Source organism: Cygnus olor, chromosome 11 (genome assembly GCF_009769625.2).
Source record: "Cygnus olor isolate bCygOlo1 chromosome 11, bCygOlo1.pri.v2, whole genome shotgun sequence".
NCBI lineage: Eukaryota > Metazoa > Chordata > Aves > Anseriformes > Anatidae > Cygnus > Cygnus olor.
The window spans coordinates 22,058,822-22,079,022 of record NC_049179.1 but is presented as its reverse complement, the minus strand read 5'-3'; the positions used below and the strand labels follow the sequence as shown (position 1 = coordinate 22,079,022).

General features: G+C 40.8%; 1 protein-coding gene across 2 annotated transcripts in view; it reads left to right on the top strand.

Moving 5' to 3' along the window:
* Positions 1-77: 77 nt before the first annotated feature.
* MAP1A (microtubule associated protein 1A) overlaps positions 78-20,201 on the top strand; it is a 60,298-nt gene continuing 40,174 nt past the window's right edge. The window contains exons 1-2 of one of the 2 annotated variants that reach the window (XM_040570405.1): positions 78-312; positions 5,059-5,160. In XM_040570405.1, the coding sequence (XP_040426339.1) occupies positions 153-312; positions 5,059-5,160 (262 nt within the window). In that variant the 5' untranslated portion in view covers positions 78-152. Of the gene's footprint in view, positions 313-996; positions 1,110-5,058; positions 5,161-20,201 lie in introns of those variants that run through there. The other variant, XM_040570406.1, reaches the window with a different exon arrangement.

The following is a 20,201-nucleotide window of genomic DNA, read 5'->3' as shown; positions in this document are numbered from 1 at the left end:
GGCCTCAGAGGCCGCGCCCCCTGAGGCCACGCCCGCGTTCGCCGCAGTAGCGCAGCACCGCGTGCCGGCTGGGCCAATCGGGGAGGAGCTCGGGGCGCTTTAAGAGCCGTGCGCCAGTCACGGCGCGCTGCAGCAGCGGCCGCCGGGTTGCCATGGAGACGACGGCCGGGCCGGTCGCCATGGAGACGGCAGCGCCCTGGCTGCCGGGCGGGCCGCGCTGCCGGGAGGCGCGGAGGCACGCGCTGCTGGTGGTGATCGGCGAGGTCGGGACGGAGCCGGAGCGCGGGGCGCTGCGCGGCGCCCTGGAGCGCGGTGAGAAGCGGGGCTGGCCGGGCGCCGCCGCCGCCGCCTGAGGGGCCGCGTGGGGTGCCGGCCCTGCCGCCGCGCCGCCGGGAGGCGGACGCCCGGCCCCAGGCGGAGCCGGCGCTGTCGGCCCCGCCGTGCGGCGCCGCCGCCGAGCCGCAGAGCTTCGTCCTCGGCCCGGGGGGACGGCGGCCCCGGCCCGGCGGTGCTGGGCGGTGGCGGGGGGGGGGCGGGCAGGTGTCGGCCGAGGCGGCGCTGAAGGGGGCGGGGGCCGCCCGGGGGCACGGAGCGGGCCGGGGGCGGCCGGGGGGGCCTCGGCGGCGGGGCCGGGCGTCATCTGCGGGCGGGAGGCGGCCGGGGCTCTGCTCCTGCAGGCTGGCGTGCCTGCAGGCGTTCGGGCCGTGAACAGCTGGGGTGTTTTTTTGCCCTCTTTTTTTCCCCTCTTCGAATTCCTCTACTTGCGCTAGCGAAATGCATTTAGCGCTGTTCGTAAATGCCCAAAGTTTGAAGGCGTTCCGCGGTTCTGGTGTCCCCGAATTTCCACCTCAGCAGAGGATCAGCAGACCAGGTCTTGCTTCCCTCTCACCCGAAGTTCCGCCTGCCGGAGGCTTTGTCTTGCCCGAGTGACTTCTGCAGTGCGAGGGGACCGCCGCCGACGGGGGCCTGCGGGCCGGAGGGGCTGCGGGTGGGCAAAGCCCGGCAGATAACCGCCCCTGGAATGGCGCAGGACGAGGCGTGGTGCTGCGACGTCTGGCTGCTCCGTTACCTGTCCGTGCTGCGGTGGTGCCCGGCGCCCTTGGCAAAGGGTCGTTCTCTGTATAATTGGCTGTGGAACTGTTTCAAGGGATGGGGGCCATGCGGTGGGGTGGGGCGGTAGTTCTTGCTTTGCGGCAGCTTCTGATCGTTCCGAAGAAAAAGAGAGGTTGGATCCTCTGCTACATGAGGACCTTGCGGGGGGAGGGGGTCCTGTTTCAGTATGCAGTTTAGTACATCATTGAGAAATGAGGGTTACCTCATACGCTTGGAAGTTTGTATGTGCTCCCCTCATTTCCAAGGTGCTCCCCTCATTTCCAGGGTGCGTTGTCTTAAAAGATGCCAGGGATAACCGCTGTAAATATTGGCCAAACTGTGCTATTGGGAGATACTTCTGTGGGTGTGTGCCTTTTGACCATCAACAGTACTAAGGAACAGATAGACGGTGTGATTTAAGAAGGGGGTATAAAAACGTCATGCCTTGTCCAGTTTTGCCACTTCAGCATCTTTGGCAGGCCACTTACCAACTACTGATAGTGTTTCATTCCATTTTCCAAGGGATGACTCTATTCAGCAGGGATAGATCGGATTTTGACCACTTAGCCTCTGAGAGGCTTTGAAGGGCTGCTCTCACTCTCTGCACATCAGGATGGTTTTATTTGCTTGGGACTTCACTGAAATAGTGTGCCAACTTGCATCTCTATCCCATTTTTGAATGAATCTTTGGAATAGTGGCTGATTGGACTGTAAACTAATGGATTGATATGTCAATACCCTGGGAATTCCAGAAAAAATAAATGCAAATTTTGCAATACGGATTGTAAGTGTCATAGCACATACAAATTCTACAGTTAATTGTGTCTGACCAGAAACCTAATGAAATCCTGTCAAGTGCAGCCATCTTTTGGCATAAGAACTATTTAAGCAGGAGTATTGGTACATCTCTACCAGTAGAAGTGAATGCCTTGCTCAGTAGAAAGTGAACTGCTGAAGGAGCTAGGAACCTGGATTACAGGCTTCCCTTTGTTATTGATGGGGTGCATGACCTCCAGCAAGTCATAGAGGAGTTTTCTCCGCTGTGGAAATTGAGGGAATGGCCTCTTCTTGAAATAGATTGAGATTTGTAAGTTGAAAATGGATATAAATAACAAGAATCATTAAAATGACTGTGTGTGTGTGTCTTGAGATCTATCAACAGACAGCATGTTATAAAGGTGGAGACAGCTATACCCTTGGTTATGGAGTTCTGGAAGCACGGAAATAGTACAAAAATGATGTATCCCATTTCTTAAGGGTAGCTTGCTGAAGAGGTTTCACATGAGGCTTGTGTAAGGGTAGAACAGGCTGCTAAGCAGAGGATTTGATTTCCTCAGGAAACAAAGCAGTATAAATAACAAAATGCTTCTGCCCTTCAGAAAAGCATTTTTCTGCAACTTTGTAAGCCTAAGAAGAGGCTTATAGATCCAGTGAAAATCAAATTAACAAAACTAGCAAATAAAGTTGGTAAGCCAAACTTGTCTAAAATGTTACATATTATACATCTGTTTTTTTAAGGATAAAACTTCATATTTTGTCTTTCTGTTGGCTCTGGGGCCCTGCCTGCACAGAAGCCTACCAGGAAGAGATTCTTGAAGAGTAAAAGAATAAATCTCTTACTCTGGCTGAACCAGAAAGTGTACTTTCCATTTTCTTCTTGGTTCAGGAGAGTGGAATAATGAATATAGGACACTGTGGGAATCTGCTTGTTCCCACACTTGGTGGTGCTTATGCAGTGGCATTGTGTATCTGTGGAAAACTTGAACAACACCTATTCTAAAATGCTGTCTAACAAATACTGGTCTGATTTCTCTGTTGCCGTGTGACTCTTGTCCAGTTATAAAACAACATCTGAAAGGCATTCTATGATATTAGAAGGAAATGCCAAATCTTATGAGCCAGTTATGTTGGCAAGAAATAAAAAAGTTTGCAAGGGCATTAGGATAGAGATGGGAAACTGAGTTCCATGGCACCTTACCCAAGCTGTGTACATGCAAAGAGCATGGGCACCTATAAACCTTGTTATGGTGTAGTCTGCACTCCTGTATCTGGAAACAGGAAGTTAATCAGCAAAGACAATGTTCTGACCGTCGTGCCGTGGGATAAATTGAAACTGTGGCAAGGGGAGTGAGATTCCTTACCTGGAGGGGAAGAAAACATTGAATAAATTGTGACAAGTAAGATAATGAGTGAAATGAGAATTTCACTTTTCCCTTTCTTTAATCTGAAAGAGTATCTCTTCTGTCTGTGTCTTAGAGGAAGTAGCAGTGCCTCAAATATCATCTATCTCTGCAGTAGGACACCAGGACTCTGACACAGCAGCTACAGTCAGCAGGATATGCCCTGCAGAGTGCCACCTTGCTCCTGTTTGGGTCGGAATGTTCATCAGCACTGCATTAAGAGGCACTTATATTTGACATTGGTTTAATCCATCATGCTTTCCAACAGTATTTCATAGGAAAACATTCTTTTCACCTTTTTGCTCCTTGTCGCTTATTGCACTTCTTACTTTTTCCTATCCCATGGCTAAAGAGAAAGGAATAGATGTTCTGTGACACTGAAAGTGGCAGTAAGCTTTTTTGATGTTCAGAGGGTTTACTTTTTTTTATGCTCTGCTGTGCAGACTGTCAGGTGATAAGCTGTATTACTCTGTCAGCTGCCACCAGAAAGAAATTAAGATCAAAACTTTCTTGAGTTTCTGTGGATTTTACAGGCCTCTAGACTACTGAACTGTGATGCAGTGATTACTAACTCTGTCTTGGTTATGTGTACAAAGCTGGAGCTTGTATCCTAGAAGGTACTGTTTTCCACCAGTAGTCAGCAGCTCTTGTGTAACATCAAGTTACTGTGCTGGAGAACAAAAACCGCAGTAACTGGGAACGGTATCTCCATGTAAAGTCAACATACTTCACTTGGAAAGAAAGCAGATACTGGATGCACAAACAATAAAACTTTATTTTCTTTATACAAGAGAGGACAGGTTTCCAGAAAATGGTGGAAGAACTGTCAGCAAGGACCCCAAAAAACTGGGGCTGAAATCCTTGTTTCAATAAACTCTTAGAAGTCTGTGGTATTGTTCTTCAACAGCTGTGCTTCTGCAGCCAGGAGCATAAGAGGCCAGAGCAGTGATTCATGGTGACTTTCCATTTCTGTTCGCGGTACCACAATGTAGTGTCACACCATCCAGGAGAGGTTGTTCCTTACTAGCTTGTGAGGAAGATCTGATCTGTAGTGTTTGGTGTCATCTAGAATGTATAGCTGCTCACGCTGAAGTCTGAAGGTGACTTCCCAGCACAGCATGGTGCCACTTGCTCTGGGAGCAGACACTGTTTCCCGCTGATATGAGGGCGATTAGCTTACAAAGATTATGTAGATTAAAGAGCAAACTCAAAGGGTCTTTGAGTAGGATCAGGGGCTTTGAAGGAGCGATTAGGCAGAGGGAGTTGGGGGGAGGAGACTCTTGTGACTTGGAGGATGCTCAAGCTATAAGAGCGTAGAAACCAGTGTGTCTGAGCTGTTGAGTAATTTAAACATTCAGTAGCCTGTCTCTATATGCAACCAGTGCTGGATAATGCAGAAGATGTAAAGCTAACATAGTGTAATTGCCTTGCTTGGGCAGTAATTTAGCCACTATCCCTTGAACTTTTTTATTAGTTTCACTCATTTGAAGCCTAGGTTGAATGAAGAGTTGCTTACTGCATATACTTCAGGGATAGATGTTTTATGGAAGGGAAACACCTTAAGTCCCTCTGATTCTGAAGACTTTTTCTCAGTCTTAAACATAGAATCATAGAATAGCTTGGATTGGAAGGGACCTTAATGATCATCTAGTTTCAACACCCCTGCCATGGGTAGGGATGTTTGGAAGACCATCACTGGTTCTTATGTGTCTTGTTAATTTCTGTCTCCTCTTCTGTTTCTGGAGTAAATGTAACAGCAGTTCACTATTCTTTTTCTGTTGGGCAGGAATTCGTTCCTGGAATATTAACCTTCTCTCCTGTGACCTGAATCAGCAACTGCGACTCTTTGTAACCCGGCACCTGGCTCAGTTTTCTTCAGAAGTCAAAGGTCAGTTGTTAGTTTATCACCATTAACTTTTACATTTTTTTCTTTCTGGATTTGAAAAAATACAGAATAAAGTTGATTTTGATTTAGAATGTCATATTCATTTAGAGAATTTTTTTGCTTAGGATTCTGCAGACAAACACTAAAGCAGAAAAACAGTCTTAAGGATCTGTTGGATGTAAGGAATTTAACTTAATTACTACTGAGAATAGAGCGAATAAAAACGTGCTGTGTAAAAGTGTATTAATATGGGGATAGAAAATCTCCCTGCTTGCAAAGCAGTGTGTATGTTGTGGGGTCTTTTCTGTGTGTGTATTAAAATACTGTTTATTAAACTTACAAGCCAAGACATGGCAGAAGATCTGTCTGCATTTGAAGCAACTATTACAGGGGTTATGGTACAAATAGATTCAAACAAGGTAACTAAGTATAACATTCACCGAAGAATTCTTAACTAAGGGTTGAAATATCTGGATTAATAAAAGTAGTGTTTATTCTCTCACCTAAAACTTTTTTTTTCCTCCAGAGCAAGGGGGTGATAAATGCAATGCCAGTCTATAAAGAAGGTTCCAAGAGGGATCCAGGGAACTGCAGGCCTGTCAACCAACTGCTAAGTCTATTGGGCAAATCAGTAGAAACTATAATAAGGGACAGAATTAATGTCAATCTGAAAACAGTACCCACTGGTTCTGCAAAGGGAGGTCCTGCTTGTAGTTCTTTGAAGGAGCCAGCAGACATAGATAAGTGATTTTTGTCCACTTGTCAGTGTTTTGGAAATCAAAGTCCATGAAGTCTGTTCAAGGAATCCTATTAGCCATAGAATAAGGGGCAAGGTTCAGATCTCTTGTCTGGATATTTTCCCCTATCACTGAAAATATTAAGTGTATTAAATGCAAGACACGTATCAGTTACCATTATCTCATCAAAAGTGATATGCCAAACAAATGAGCTGTTTTCTATCAAATTTAATAAGCTAATCAAAGGGAAGCGGTTCTGCTTCTGCATACTGTAAAAGTAACTTCTGGCATGAATTGCTAACCACACTTAATATGAGTGCACTATTGTAGCTGTAATGAGTTGGTTACATTTTAGGCAAGAGCTACAGGAAATACCTTTCTTTGGTAAGTTGAAGCAGGGAGAAAGGTGGGTGGTGGCCAAATTCCTTTTTCCTATGAAAAGACAGTGTGACTTAGAGCTATTGAAGTCTCTCTGTTAGCAGTGGGAAATAGTACTTCAAATCTCTTGCCGTGTTGCTTTTTTAGTATTATGGTATCACTAAAGATAATGATCATGTTAAACAGCCTGGGGTGAGTCTATTTGTGCAATCTCAGCTCAGCGTGTCTCATTTCACTGAGGAAGTTGAAATTGTCCATAGATACTCTTTATCCTGAATTGAAGGCTTGCAGTTTAATGTGGTACTAGATATAGTACCACTCTTTCTTAGAGTCCTTCTCCATAAATACACATCTGCAGAATTTCTAATAGAACAACACGTTTGTTTTGACTCCACACAAAATCTCTTGCTGTAGTACTCCTTTGGGAAGGGAGAAGTACAGCTGGGCTTCAGCTGTTCCTGCTTGTGTGGTGAAGCTGTTAGCAGTATAGACGTGAGATATTCTGGCCTGGTTATCTAAGGAGCGTGGACTGGTCTTTGGAACCGATTAGTTACCATAGGTGGCTACTTGGTTTGTGGCAAGTGTGTGCAGCTGGCATATGACTTCTCTAATAGTCCTCTGGCAGCACTTAAGGCAAGAACAGCCAGGTAGAGACAGTCTTAGGGGGTTATGGAAGTGAGAGCAGCTTTACATCAAACTAGAAAGTTGCATGTTCTTGTTGATCAGTTCAGTAAGCGTGTTAGTCAAAATGCAGCAAGATGATTTCTCAGAGGGATCTCTCCATGGGATCAAGAATCTTGAGGCAAAAAGAGTAAGTGTGAGGATAATAGCCACAACTTAAGTTGTATTAAGCAACTGTCTCAAGCTGTAGACAATGATGACAGTTCACATAGTTCAAGATTATTGCAGAAGATAATGTAGCTTAAAGGTGAATGCCTTTCAGCTTGAAAACTGAAGAGTCAGGCTATAATAATACCATCATTTATTTGAAGGTGGTAGATCTTGAGTGTAGACAGATTTCTGGTGATAGCTAGCAAGAAACTGTGGTTATGGTATGGTTAGGAGGAGAACATAGGAAAGATTGCAAAAACAGAAATTGCAGGTCACAACTGACATGATAGTCTAGAAAAACTTTAAATGTGACCTGGGAACAGTCTTTATGCATTCCATATATGCCATCAGATCATGCCCTCTGGAAGATAATTGCTATCTTAAATGTTTTTAGCTGTGCCGCACTTGTTTGAGCAGTTTTTCTATACTAAGTACTTTCATGTTTAAGACTAACTTATTTTCTAACTTCTGTTTCAGCTTATTTAGAGATGAGGAACAAATGAGTCTAAGATGGGGCTCAAATGAGAGGAGAAAAGCTGAGGACAGAACCAATAACGGTGAGGCAGTCATAAATGGTACCTAATCCACCTTACAAAAGGTGACTGTTTAGGTACGCTATCTTGCTGGCTCACTTCTGATTATCACAAACAACACGACTTTTTTGCTCTTGGAGTAATTGTGCAGCATAGTTTGCAGGGGAGAACTATATATGGTAGGGACAGCATGAAACGAAATAAGCATCTGATGATGAACTGCCTACAGGGAAAAGGGGTAGTCCTGTTTGGCAGCAGAATAATGGAAGAAGGTAGGAAGAATTAAAGAGGATCTTGCATGACAAACTTTCTGCGTGTTATGGAGAATCTGGAAGCTAATAAATATCCTGTAGGAGGGAAGGCGTAATGTGATGAGAAAAATAAGTGTCAAACCAACTCAAGGTGAAATATTGAAGGCTTGTGTGCCCTTATGGTGAGGGTACCCATATGTGCACTTTTGTACCGCTGTCAGTTGCCATTGGCTGCCGTAAGTACTTGATCATGTACACTGTCTGGATGGTAATAACTCTTTGCAAAACAGAGAGACTATGCTTTTCCAATAGAAATTGACATGTGGCAATGTAAAATGCTCAGAGTAATTACTTCTCAGAACAAGATAAACATACTTTCTGATCCTTGTTTGAGTTTGTTTGGAAAAAATAGTTACGTTCCTGTAGAGAGCAGGAATAAAAAAAAACTGTTTTCAGAAATAGTAGCAGCTGCTTTCAGCTAGACTGGTGATTTAAGATAGTTGAATAGCTGTACCAGTAATCTTTCCTCTCAGATTATATTCTGTGGTAATCTTCAGAAAACTTGTTATAACCACCTAATGACTCAATTGAAAGTCAAGCTAGGCTTAAATAGTATAATTAATATTTCATAAGGTGCATTATATCAATATGATGTTTGAGGTCTTGACAAGCTTTTTTTGGCTTTATTAACAAGTAAGGTCCTGTAATGCCATGCTAGTTGTTACTCATTATATATTCCATGTAAATCTTTACTGCTGATAGGCTGTCCAGTTTTCTAGGACTTAAATGCCAGAGTACTGGATCTCAGTTTGGAAGCTGAGAGCTTCTTAGTCAATCTCTTACTACTTATGTAGAAGTAATCTGTTTGTACAGACTGTCTGACTGCTGAAATCACTACCACTATTTCTAAATTTTCATTTAGAATAGAAATTGTTTCATTCTCTAAAATGATTTCTTCCAAATACGTAATAAATTTAATGAATATTTCCAGCTTTATTCAACCTGTAGAATGGGAGACATGTAGTACAAATCTTATGAAGTCATAAGACTTTATTTCAAAAATACTGCTTTTACAGTCTTTAACATACTTCTTTCAATACTAAGTGAGCTCCTTTGGAAAATTATACATCTTCAGGATTGTCCTTGATAATAATATTGGGCTTCATCTTACCTGTTTGAAGCCAGCATAATGAACCTTCTTTGTTAGGCCAGGTTAGGAAGTTATGAGGAATAATTTTTGTTTTACCTGTGCGTATTTTAAAATGTTGCTTTGTTCATAAAGTATTCTTACTGTGATACCCCCACAGACTGCTTGATGGAAAATAAGAGGCCAGAGCTCCAATAACATATTCCTATATTTGAGCTAAGCAAAGGTTAAATGAACATTGGTTTCTTGTTTTCATGCTGTCCTATCCAAATGCTGGCTACTGATTGAAAGGGTAAATAGTGCTTCTCTTGCTCCAGAACTCATATAAACGTTTAACCTGCATTTTACAACTGACACTTCTGTACGTATTTATTATACATTTGAAACTACTGAGGATTCAGTAAAATCATATAGGATTCACTCGTGTGAAGTATCATTACTATGAAAGAAATGAATTTTCAGAAATGCTCTGATTCTGTTCATCTTCTCTACTGAATAGTAGGGTAAGAACTGAAAATTCTGTTCAGCTTATTAAAAATGAGTAAGGTCAAAGGAAATGCCATACTGAATCAGATCAGTGGTCTATGTAGCCTGATATTCTGTCTCAAGAAGTAACAATAAAAGATGTATTTCAGGGAGAGCACATGAGCATAGCTGCTTTTGATTGTCCTTTTTTCCTCATACTCCCTCAGTCTGCATAATGCTTGGATTTGGGATGTTAAAGGGCATGTCCACAGCAACTCCTTTTAGTTTAAAAAAAAAAAAGTTTAATCCCTTCTGAATACAAATACTGTCTGCTTTCACAGCCATGTAACAAGTTACTGAAAGTACTGGTTGCTATCAAAAGAAGTTATTTTCTAAGTTGATTTAGCTTCACTGAGCGTTTCCTATCATCTAGTATTTTAGGATTTGGTGAGTAATGACCTGATCTATGACTGATACTTTTGTAAGCCTTGAATGTATTCACATTCTTGGCCTTCCTCTCTAAATTGAAGGATTTGGGACTTCTAAGATTAAGTCAGTTGTTCAAGCCCTGTAATCATTTTGCTTATCTAAGCTAAACTTGAATGGATAGGCACAACACTTTGCATGCTTTTGCTGCTTTTGAAGATAACGCTGTGCCTTCTTAATTTATTGTTTACCCTCTTAATAATGAGGGATTCATGAAACTATACACCTAAAGAATGGGGGGAAAAATCATCCCCTTTGAACAAGATCTATCAGATAAGAGATTTAGCAAAATACTGGCTTTTCCTATTTGAACGATTCCTTGGTGTTACTGCCTCTCTATAATTGCTGACCCTATTTGTGGTATGGTTCTTATATGACCTCTTGTAGTACTTGAGCATACAGCTAAGACTTCCAGTTCTTATCTTCAGCTGCTTTTCATGAGTGACACCTCCGCAAAATAAAAACACCTACCTGCACTCCAGACTTCAGCATCCTCTAGAATCTGACTTGCTTCCATAAAATTTGGCTGAGGTCAGTGCACTACTGGCTCAAGTTCTGAGAGCTGGGTACCTCTTGCTGGAAAGCTGAATTGGCTGTTAGGAGTCAGCATTTGCGTACTGAGAGCAGCGTCTTTCATGACCTTGGTGAACACCCAGTTCTATTGTTCTGACAACCCAGGCATTTCAAGTGTTGCAGGCACTGTTTTTAGCACCTTATATAAGGCTTTTTTTTTTTTTTACTCATCAGACAACTGCTATCTCTTAGTGTGTAACCTATTTTAATTCTTTCTATTTTTTGCCTAGAATAGCACTTTTTTTCTTGACTGTCTGGCCTTATTCTCTTATCTCTACTTTTTTGTTGAGCTGTGTTTCTTATTTAAATAAGTGTTTAACAGCTCTGAGTGAGATGGCCAGTTAAGAAGAAAGAAGGGGCATGTGATTGCACTCAATATCTGTGGAAGAACAGCAATAAAAAGTCAACACCATTCTCTCCGTTTCATAAAATGAGCAGCTTTCAATCACTGGATAACTGTTTATGAAGGATCTATATGCTGCAGAACAGTTATGTTAATTATCTGTTCTCAAAGACAGGCTTGATGCTTCTTTAAACAGTGCTCTGGTAACTAGTTCATGTTGTCCCTCACAGTGGCTACACACAGTAACTTTGACTTGCATGTTTTTCTTGCAGTGCTGTAGTGACACTTCTTTAACTTGACAAAGGCGGCATTCTCCTGGTGGCTGTGTGCATTGTAAGCACAGCAACTTACAGTGACAGTGGCCTCACAAATAAGAGTAGCTCTAACACGCTCTTTTTTTCTGTCTGCTACCCTTTGGGGAATTTCATGTTTGTTTTAGCAGAAATGGTGGAGCTAGATATAACGATTACAAGTTAATACAAGCTTTGGGTGGCTTTGTAGAAATGATGCTGGAATCCCAGCCATACTTGGAGATTGGTAACAAAAGCTTTGTTAATGTATTGCTAGTGTATTAGCTTACTGTGGCTATGTATGTTTCTCCTTTAGTGTCCCTGCCTTCAGTGGCTTAGAGTAGGCTTTTCCAATCCATGTGAACTGGACCTTGCTAAGACATAAGATAGGCAAAAAGGAAGGAGGATTAAGTATGAAAATAATCCTGAACATGTGACAACAGCTGTGAATAACTTCCTGACAGACTTCTTGGTCTGTTTCACTCTACCGTAGTTTAACTCTACCATGCTATGAATTTCTTCCTTTGCTTTTAAAGAATCCATAGTATTGGCATGGGCTTGAGGAGGGAGCCTCTGACCAGCAGCTCTCAATTCCTGTTTACCTGGGTGGTGTACTTAAACAGTTGGAGGTAAGTGGCTTAAGATGTTTCAGTGCCTTCCTCCTAGGAACGAGCAGCTGGGCTGAGCCATTTGGACTGTTACACTGCCTGAGATCATGAATACATCTAGAGAAGCTTGTTTTTTCAGAACTTCCCAGGATAGGTTCATAAAGTGGAAGGCATCGTTACTTACAGCCAGCAAATGTATCCTATCTCACTTCAGAGGCATTAACGTGTAAGAGAAATGAGCAATGTCGTCATCTTCCCATGCTGGTACACGAGGTGCTTGTGTGTTGCTTGGAAATGTTGTCCAACCTTCAGTCTGCAGAGTGGCAGCACTGCTTTTGGCACTCTGTTGCATCCAGCTTGGATGAAAGAACTTAGCAGAACTCCTCTGAAGTGATCTTTTCTAGGATTTTAGCTGCTATTTCAAGAAATATTTTTTCCCCTAGGTGTGGACTCAAAAAGCCAGCACTGAAGGAGCCTGTTAATCCTATTTTGCCATGAGATTAATTGTTGTCATGTGCTATTGTAATTTTAATGCCATAATTCCAACCTCCTTAGAAGACAGATGTCCCTGACTCTGATTTGGCTCTGTTCCAGGATTTTGTCTTGCCCTGTTAACCATGGTGTTGCCAGAGAATATGCTCCTTTTCCTCTCTGTAAGAATTTAAAATTGCAGACTGGAGACACTATTTTCCTTTCCTGAACTGGTATTGCTTCGTACATGGGGAATCTGAGATGACATGCTTTCTATTTGATCCTGAAAAATTATAAAAGTCTCTGAGCTAGAAAATCATGACGTTTAAAATGCACTTAACGGGCATTGGTAAAGACTGTGTCTAGAAGCATCTTTCTTTTGAAGTAGCACCTTTTATTCTTTGTAATGGAATGTCTTGCTACTTGATTTGGAAACTTTGGGAGACTGCAAAAAATAATCAGCTTTTCCTTATTTCTTGATAGAGCAAACATGCTTCTGCATGGTATCCACACCATACACCTATTCCATCTGATTTCTTATATATTGCCTTATCCTGCTAGCCTGTATGAAGCAAAAAATGAAGCAAATTAGTCAATTTCTGAATTCAGGCTTTGGAATACTAAGGGAACTGCAAGGAAAGGATATTTACTACCTGAAGACAATCTCACATTTTTTTATTATAAACAAAAAAAAATGTTTTAACTATTTTTGTTTGGTAGGTGAGTGTTGTGATTTTTGTAGTATGCAGACAATTGTATTAAGGTGAGGCATTGTGTATTAAGGTGAGGCATTGCTTTTCATTTGAATGCATCAGGTTACAAGCAGTCTACCATAAACCATGGGTTATTACTTTGAGTGGTTATAATTACCAGCAGTTAAAACTGTTCCTCACATCTAGGTTGAATTCGTTTACTGTGGCTTGCAGCCACTATATTTCATTCTGACTGTCTGCTATGTCTGAGTTCTCTTCTGGAACAAATCTTACTACCTGTAGATGCCTTCTCCCCTTCCCTCATAATGAATTCTTTTGTATAAATCAAACTAATTTTTGGGGGGGAGGGGAGTGTTGACCTCAAACAATACTTTGTGTTACGATACATCAAACAATCGTGTTACGATCTCTTCAGTTTAAAGAGCCTTAGAATCTGCTTTTCAAAAAGGAAACCAAAAAACTACAAACTGTAGTGGTCTCTGACCATACTATTGATCACATTCTTGCTCTTAACTAATAGCCTGCAATATATCCACAGCTAGCTCTCTACCATGAACTGAATTTGTGTGTTCTCAGCCACGGTGTCGCATTTTCTAAATGTAACCGACATTGCACAAGTGTGATAAATTCCTTGCTTTTGTCTGTAATGTGTCTATTCTAGTAGACAGATCAATGGTTTTGGCACCAATCACAAGTTTCAGTTAATTATTAGTATATTTCCTTGCAAGTAACTGAAGTCTTGATAACAAGTTATATGGGATTCCCCTAGAAATATGTTGAACAAATCTCTGCTCATCAGCTGTTTGTCACTTAAAACTGACTTGAATCTTTCTGGCAGAAATTACTGATCTTGTAGAATATAGAAATGTATCTTTTTAACAGAGTAACATACAAATGCATCAGACCCATCCAGCCTTCTGAAAAGGTTTCTCCATAGAGCAATGAGTTGTAGTCCCAAATCCTGTTGGGTTTTTTTGTTTTTTTTTTTTCTTCAGGATGCTCAATGACTTGAGTTCAGGGATACGGTAGGTCCTAAAACCGCAGGACAGCTTCTTATAAAAATTTCTTGGGGAGCAGGATTATGCTGCGTACATGAAAATGATGCATGCATATGTGGTTTCCTGGGCTACAATGGTAACGTAAGAGTTCCTACATAGTCCAATAGTTGCCACAAGCTCACTTCTTTTTTTTTTTTAACGCAAGTATGATTCTTTGACCTTCTTTATCTGAAGTAAATGGAGTACTGCAGGCACACAGGTTCATTGAAAGAAAAAGTTCAGCAAAATTAGATTCCTGTTCTCTTGGAGGGGGGGCGAAATGGTAGAGGAAGTGCTATCTATCTGCCAGCAGTGCTGTGATGTTCACTTACTCCAGAAAAGCAATAAGAAACAGCTCTGATCAAAAATGTGGCAGGTATGGGTAACTATTGTGCTCCATCCCTATCCTTTCCTTAGTTATCACTTAAGGCTGGTATGTATGGGAAGCTTACTAGCAAAACTGTCAGTACAGTGCTAGTAGGTGAATTCCATATGCAGGCATACTTATTCCAGAATAAACCTCCATTAATCAAATAGTGTTGATTGAATTATTTAATGAGAAATAGATTGATAGGGTTATATTTTGTACTCTTAACTAGTCTTTATACAGAACAGACAAAAATTAACGCTTGGTCAGATTTGTTCTTTCTATTTTCTGCTTTATCTTCACGCATACCTCTAACTTTCCAATTTTGCCAGTTTATTAGATAAAGCTCCCAAAGCCGAAATAACTGAGGTCGTGAATATTCACTGGTAGCTCTTCTGAAGTTAGTACTTGCCCTACTAAACTATTATTTTTGCTTCTAGAACTAAATATCGTGGTTTAGTAGTGTTGGCAATTTGTGGAATTCAAATTCGAGAAGCGTATATGGCATATGTGGAGGTAAAGAGTAAACGGGCGGGTTCATCATGAAACAGTCTTTTTGAATTCTTCATGGAAAATGAAGGTAGAGCATAGCGCTGGATCAGTTCTGTTTTATATTTCATATGTAAATAAAGATTCCAGGTGTCAAGATATGTTGGAATGGAACTAGAGGGATGATTAACACTTAAATTTGATAGAAAAGGAAAACTAATAATGAAGTTGTTGGGAAAAGGTTGGTTATTTGTTCAGGACACAGAATGAAAGAAGCATATTGTCATTGTTTCATTTTCTTTAGTACTTCTTGTCCCGGTGGATGTGGGTATTGTCTTACTTGATTTATTTTTAAATATGAGAATGCCAAGAAATATTAAATGCAGGCCAGCCTGTCCTTGAGGTAGTGGTGTAAATAACTGATTTTTATTTCTCAGTCCTCTTTAAATGTGTTTGGTGGAATGCATTTTAAATACATCTAAAACAGTGTCTTTTTATCCCTACTGGTATAGGTCTTTATCTGTAGAACTTAACTGGGGCAGACAAGCTGGATGAGACTAGAATTTTTTGTGGTTAAAAATAAAAAATGAAGACAGGAAAAAATCGCAAAACAATAGGACACAGTTATATTTTGCTTTCAAATGACCTCTGTTCAGCAGTTCTACTCACAGTTTATAAAACTGAAGCCTGTTCTGGATTTTGTTTGCTACACTTTGACGCTTGCAATCGTGGAAACTGGTTACAGCTGTTCAGTTACTTTGCCTTTAGGTAGGTGAATAGTGCGAATTTTACCAAAGCCTACAACTTTGCTTCTGAAGCTTTGAGTATTAATGATTGTGCAGGAAAATTTGCAGTAGACAGTTTTACTCCTATAAGGAAAATTCAACTGTTCCAAAGATGAGACTTACTTGCACTTTTACTCATATTTCATGGAGATGAATAATTCAGAAGTGGTTATTGATTTTTCCTTCCATTTGTCTTTTTTCGTCTTGGGTTTCATCTGAGCTGCATCTTTGCAAGAAAGCATGTGCTGCAGTGCTCATCCTGCAGGAGGGCATAAAAGCAGGAGGGAACAGTGCCTAAAATGGATGTCCTATTTGATTTCTGCTATCTAAAAAAAAAAAAAATGCTTATTTCACGTCTTTTCCTTTCTGGACTAGTAGGCCTTACAAGGAGCAAATAGCTGTTTACCATAACGCCCCCTACCATGCTTGCCATCTACTAATGCTAGTTTGGAGGAACTACATTTTTACTCTTTGAATTTCAAATATGCCTCACAGAACAGTTCCTGTTCTGTAATCAAAGTATATGGCTGTTTCCTGTAGTATCTTTGCATGTAGTAGCACCTAGATCCTGTATCTGTTTTTTCTTTTTTTGCTTGTCTTCAAACTACAATTCATTGTGAGAGAAGCTTCCGTACAATGCCACTTAAATCTGAAAACTGATAAGTCACAGGTTCTGCATTTTTGCAGGCATATGACAGCTGTTTTACATTTCTTAAAGAAAATGCCTACATTTCAACATCTCAATGTTTTCCAACTCTAAATATCACACTGAGGAGAAAGGTAAAGGAACACAGGTATGGGTTAACAAAAACTGCCTTTTTGAGAGAGTCTTCAGTACTCTCTCTTCAGTACTCTCTCTTCAGTACTCTCTCTTCAGTACTCTCTCTTCAGTACTCTCTCTTCAGTACTCTCTCTTCAGTACTCTCTCTTCAGTACTCTCTCTTCAGTACTTTTTTACACTGAGATGCATAACAGAAATGACAGGATATAGCAAACTTTCCCATGTGTATTTTGTTCTGGAAATCTTACCTGCGCCATTGCCAATTTTAAAACTTGTTCTACCTTTTCCCCAGCCTTTCTTTTGCTTTGTCTACCAGGCTTAGCTTCCCATCTTCAGTTTGCGTAATCTTCAGTCCCCACTGCTTGTTGCCTGTTTGCCTCTAAGGATCCCGCTGTGAATTTCAGAACTGTCCTACAGGTGTCCTCTATGACATCTGTTATCTGGATAACTAACAGTATCTGGTAAATCAGTGCCTCTGGTCTAATAGATACTCTCCTTAAAGATGTCAGCAGCCTTTTTGTTTCTGTTCAAGCCTTGGAGGCAGAGTTGAAAAAGCAGCAAGTCCCCAGGAATCTCATCCTTCTCAGGGCAGCTGTTGCCTATTACAAGAGATAAGTGGCTCTTTCAGGGAAAGAATGAGATAAACTGTTAAACATATCTGGAAGAAAAAGATGCTCCCTACAGTAGGAAGGATCTTGCACTGTATTTTGGCTCTTGCAGCTTCTCTCACACTGCCTTAGGTATTTCTTTGTTACTTTTCAGTGCTAGACCTGGCTTATACCTTCTGTTGTTCTCAACATATGCTGAGACACGTGAAAAGACATGCTGTGCCTCTGGCTGGAGAAGTCTGGTGGGTGCTAATTGGGTACTAATGCTGATGAAGGCTGCTGAGGATGCACAGGCAGCATGGACACTGTGTGTGGAAGACACGAGTTTTTCTTCAAGTAGACGTGTGCTACTTATTGGCAACATTTGGAGCAGTCTTTCCTTGAACTCCTTGTTATGAAATCACTAGGATTATATCCCAGTCCCTCCTTCCTCTCTACTGCATTAAGCCACCCTTTTCACAGAATGGCTGAGGTTGGAAGGTACCTCTGAAGATCACGTAGTCCAACCACCCTGCGAAGAAGGATCACCTTTTGGGTGCTATGAAGTCATCCTTTGTTAATGCAGGCTACACACTGGTTCCTACTGTGCCCCAGTATTTGCTTCAATCCCTCTTTATGTTCCTTCTGGTGTTTTAGTACTGCTCATGTTTGCTCCAGTTTTGCAGCCTTGATTTTTATAAGTCTCTTTATCTTTTCCATCGAGAGTTCTAGACAGGTCATCTTCTGTTATTTTCCCTAAAGCTTTTGAGTTGCTGAGTTAAATTAGGATCACCATTTTTAAAACCTTATTTTCTGGGACAAGAGAGACCAGAGTGTTGCCAAAGAACTCAGGTTTCACAAATTTGTTTAAAGTAGGAATTGGAAAAGAGGTTGATAACAGGTGCTGACAGTCTCTCTGGACCTACATTAAGGATGCTATTTGGTGAAGAAAATGATGATCAGACAAATGTAACAGATGATTTGGCCTATCCACCTGTAAACTTGTTAAAAACCACAGCAAGTCAAAGTCTAAAACTATTTCTCAATAGCTCAGGTAATCACTCATTAGGCCCTGAGGTATCAGAAAGATGAAAAGATTACTCTCTAATAAGTGAGCATAAATGCCTAACAATATTGGACCTGCAAAGCACTTGAAAGAATAAAATGCTTAAGGGATCAAATGTTCATTGACAACTAACAAGGTGTGACTGCTTTTCAGATACAGATACTTTAAAAATATAGACACTCGACAAGAGCACGAAATAAATACTTAGTCAGAATTTAAGCAGTCATACAGAATGGAAGGGTACTCCTATTTGTAAGTAAGAAAGAAAGCTGGAAAGACACACAAAATAGTTACACAGAAAGATTCAGATGTATTTAGCAAAAACAAGTATTTTAAAAAATCCTGGTAAAGCCCATAAACAAGAGTAAAAATCATTTGTACCTGGAGAGAAAAGAGGATAGCCAAGAGGGTTGTAGAAGTGATTTTTCCAAAAGCTTGAAACAAGTAGTCAGTTTTTCTTTCTTTTTTTTTTTTCTTTGAAAGCAGAGAGTCTGTGGAAAAGTCAGTAACTGGGTAGTCAAAAAATAATCTTCCAACAGGATGGATGCAAACAAATCGTTGCAGTCTCCTTCATACAGTATGCTGTGGAGGTATCCTGCTACTTCTCTAGTAATTACTTTGCCAGGCTAGTCTTCTGTAATGAGATATCAGAAGTTGGAATGTGGACTAACAGAAGTCAGAATTCTCTGCATTGTAAACTGTGTGCTTTTCATTTAGAGGTGCTAAGAAATACCTGACCTTACTAATAAAAACAGAACTCAAATTAAAAGCATGGCTAGGGGCTAGGGCTTGGTGTATCCATGGTAATCCTTTGTTCCACCAATTCAGATGCTTGTATGCTGTTTATTAGAATCTCTAGTCTCATTAAAGACTTGGTGTATGGTTATGAAGGAAAATCAGGTGCATTTGGGCCAAAGAAGCCTATGGAAGATAGCAGGCAATTCTGAGCCACTGTCAGAATATTTACTGTAAGCTCTATTCAGTATTATGCTTTAGCTTCAGTTCTTGGAGTTCTAATATTTCATCAAGAAACTCAGCCTTCACTTTATATAAACTTTTCTACATCATAGTAGAGAAAAGCATGGAGGTGTGATCCTGGCTGTACCCTAAAACTTGAAAATAACAAGAAAAAACATCTGAAGTTATTTTTATTTGTGCAGGCCTGGAGAAATAGCCAGTTTGTGGTTTCTAAGTATTTATGATCAAGAACAATCCTATCAGTGCAATACAGACTGAGGTACACAGTGATGAAATAAATGTTCATGTCAGTAACAGTTTAATTCCTTATGTAATTCCATGCTCTAGTCAGTGGGGAACTACACCTTATATCCCAGAAAGTTTCTAGGCCCTTTCCAAGCCCAGCGGACAGGGACTACAGTTTCCCAGCATAAGAGAGGATCTTTGTTTCAAACCCTGGTGACTTGGGGGCTGTCATTATTTGACTCATTGAAGGAGAGTTTTTGTCAGTGTAAGTGGTAGAAACTCCATCCCTTCTCTAATTCTGTTAAAATAAATCTGTCCTTGCATCATAGAATAGTGTCCCTAAATATCAGTGTTCAAGTGGTTCTTGGAATGGAACATCAGTAAGCCTTACTTAATACCAAGAGCACTAGTGTTTTTTTTTTTTTTTTTCCCCTCAATTTTTTGTGGTCCTGATGTCTGTGATGTCTTATAAGTGACAAGTGAAATGTCCTTATTTCCTGAAAGAATGAAGAAACCATGATGTTGTTGATCATAGCTCTGTAGGTCTTTCTGGCTTTAGAAAGTAGGAACTGGAAGCTAGAAAATTGCCCTCCCTTTAGGAACTGGAAGAGACTTGAAGTTCAGTAAGTGCTTTAGTTCTTAGTGCACCTTTTCTTCTGTCTTTGACAGCTGTTCTTAGGGGTTTGGCTTTTATTTTTTTCTAAATGATAATTTGTTGATCTCTTTAGAAGCTAAAAAGAAGAGGCTATCTGCAATTGTCATCTGATCACATAAAGGCAGGAGGGCTGCCTCAAAGAACTGTGCAGAAGGTTTTTTAGGCCAGTTAAATGACTGGTTTGTGGTAAAGGCAGCAGCTGTTTTAAGAATCCCTTCAGCTTTGAACAAATGTTCTGCTAGTCAAGC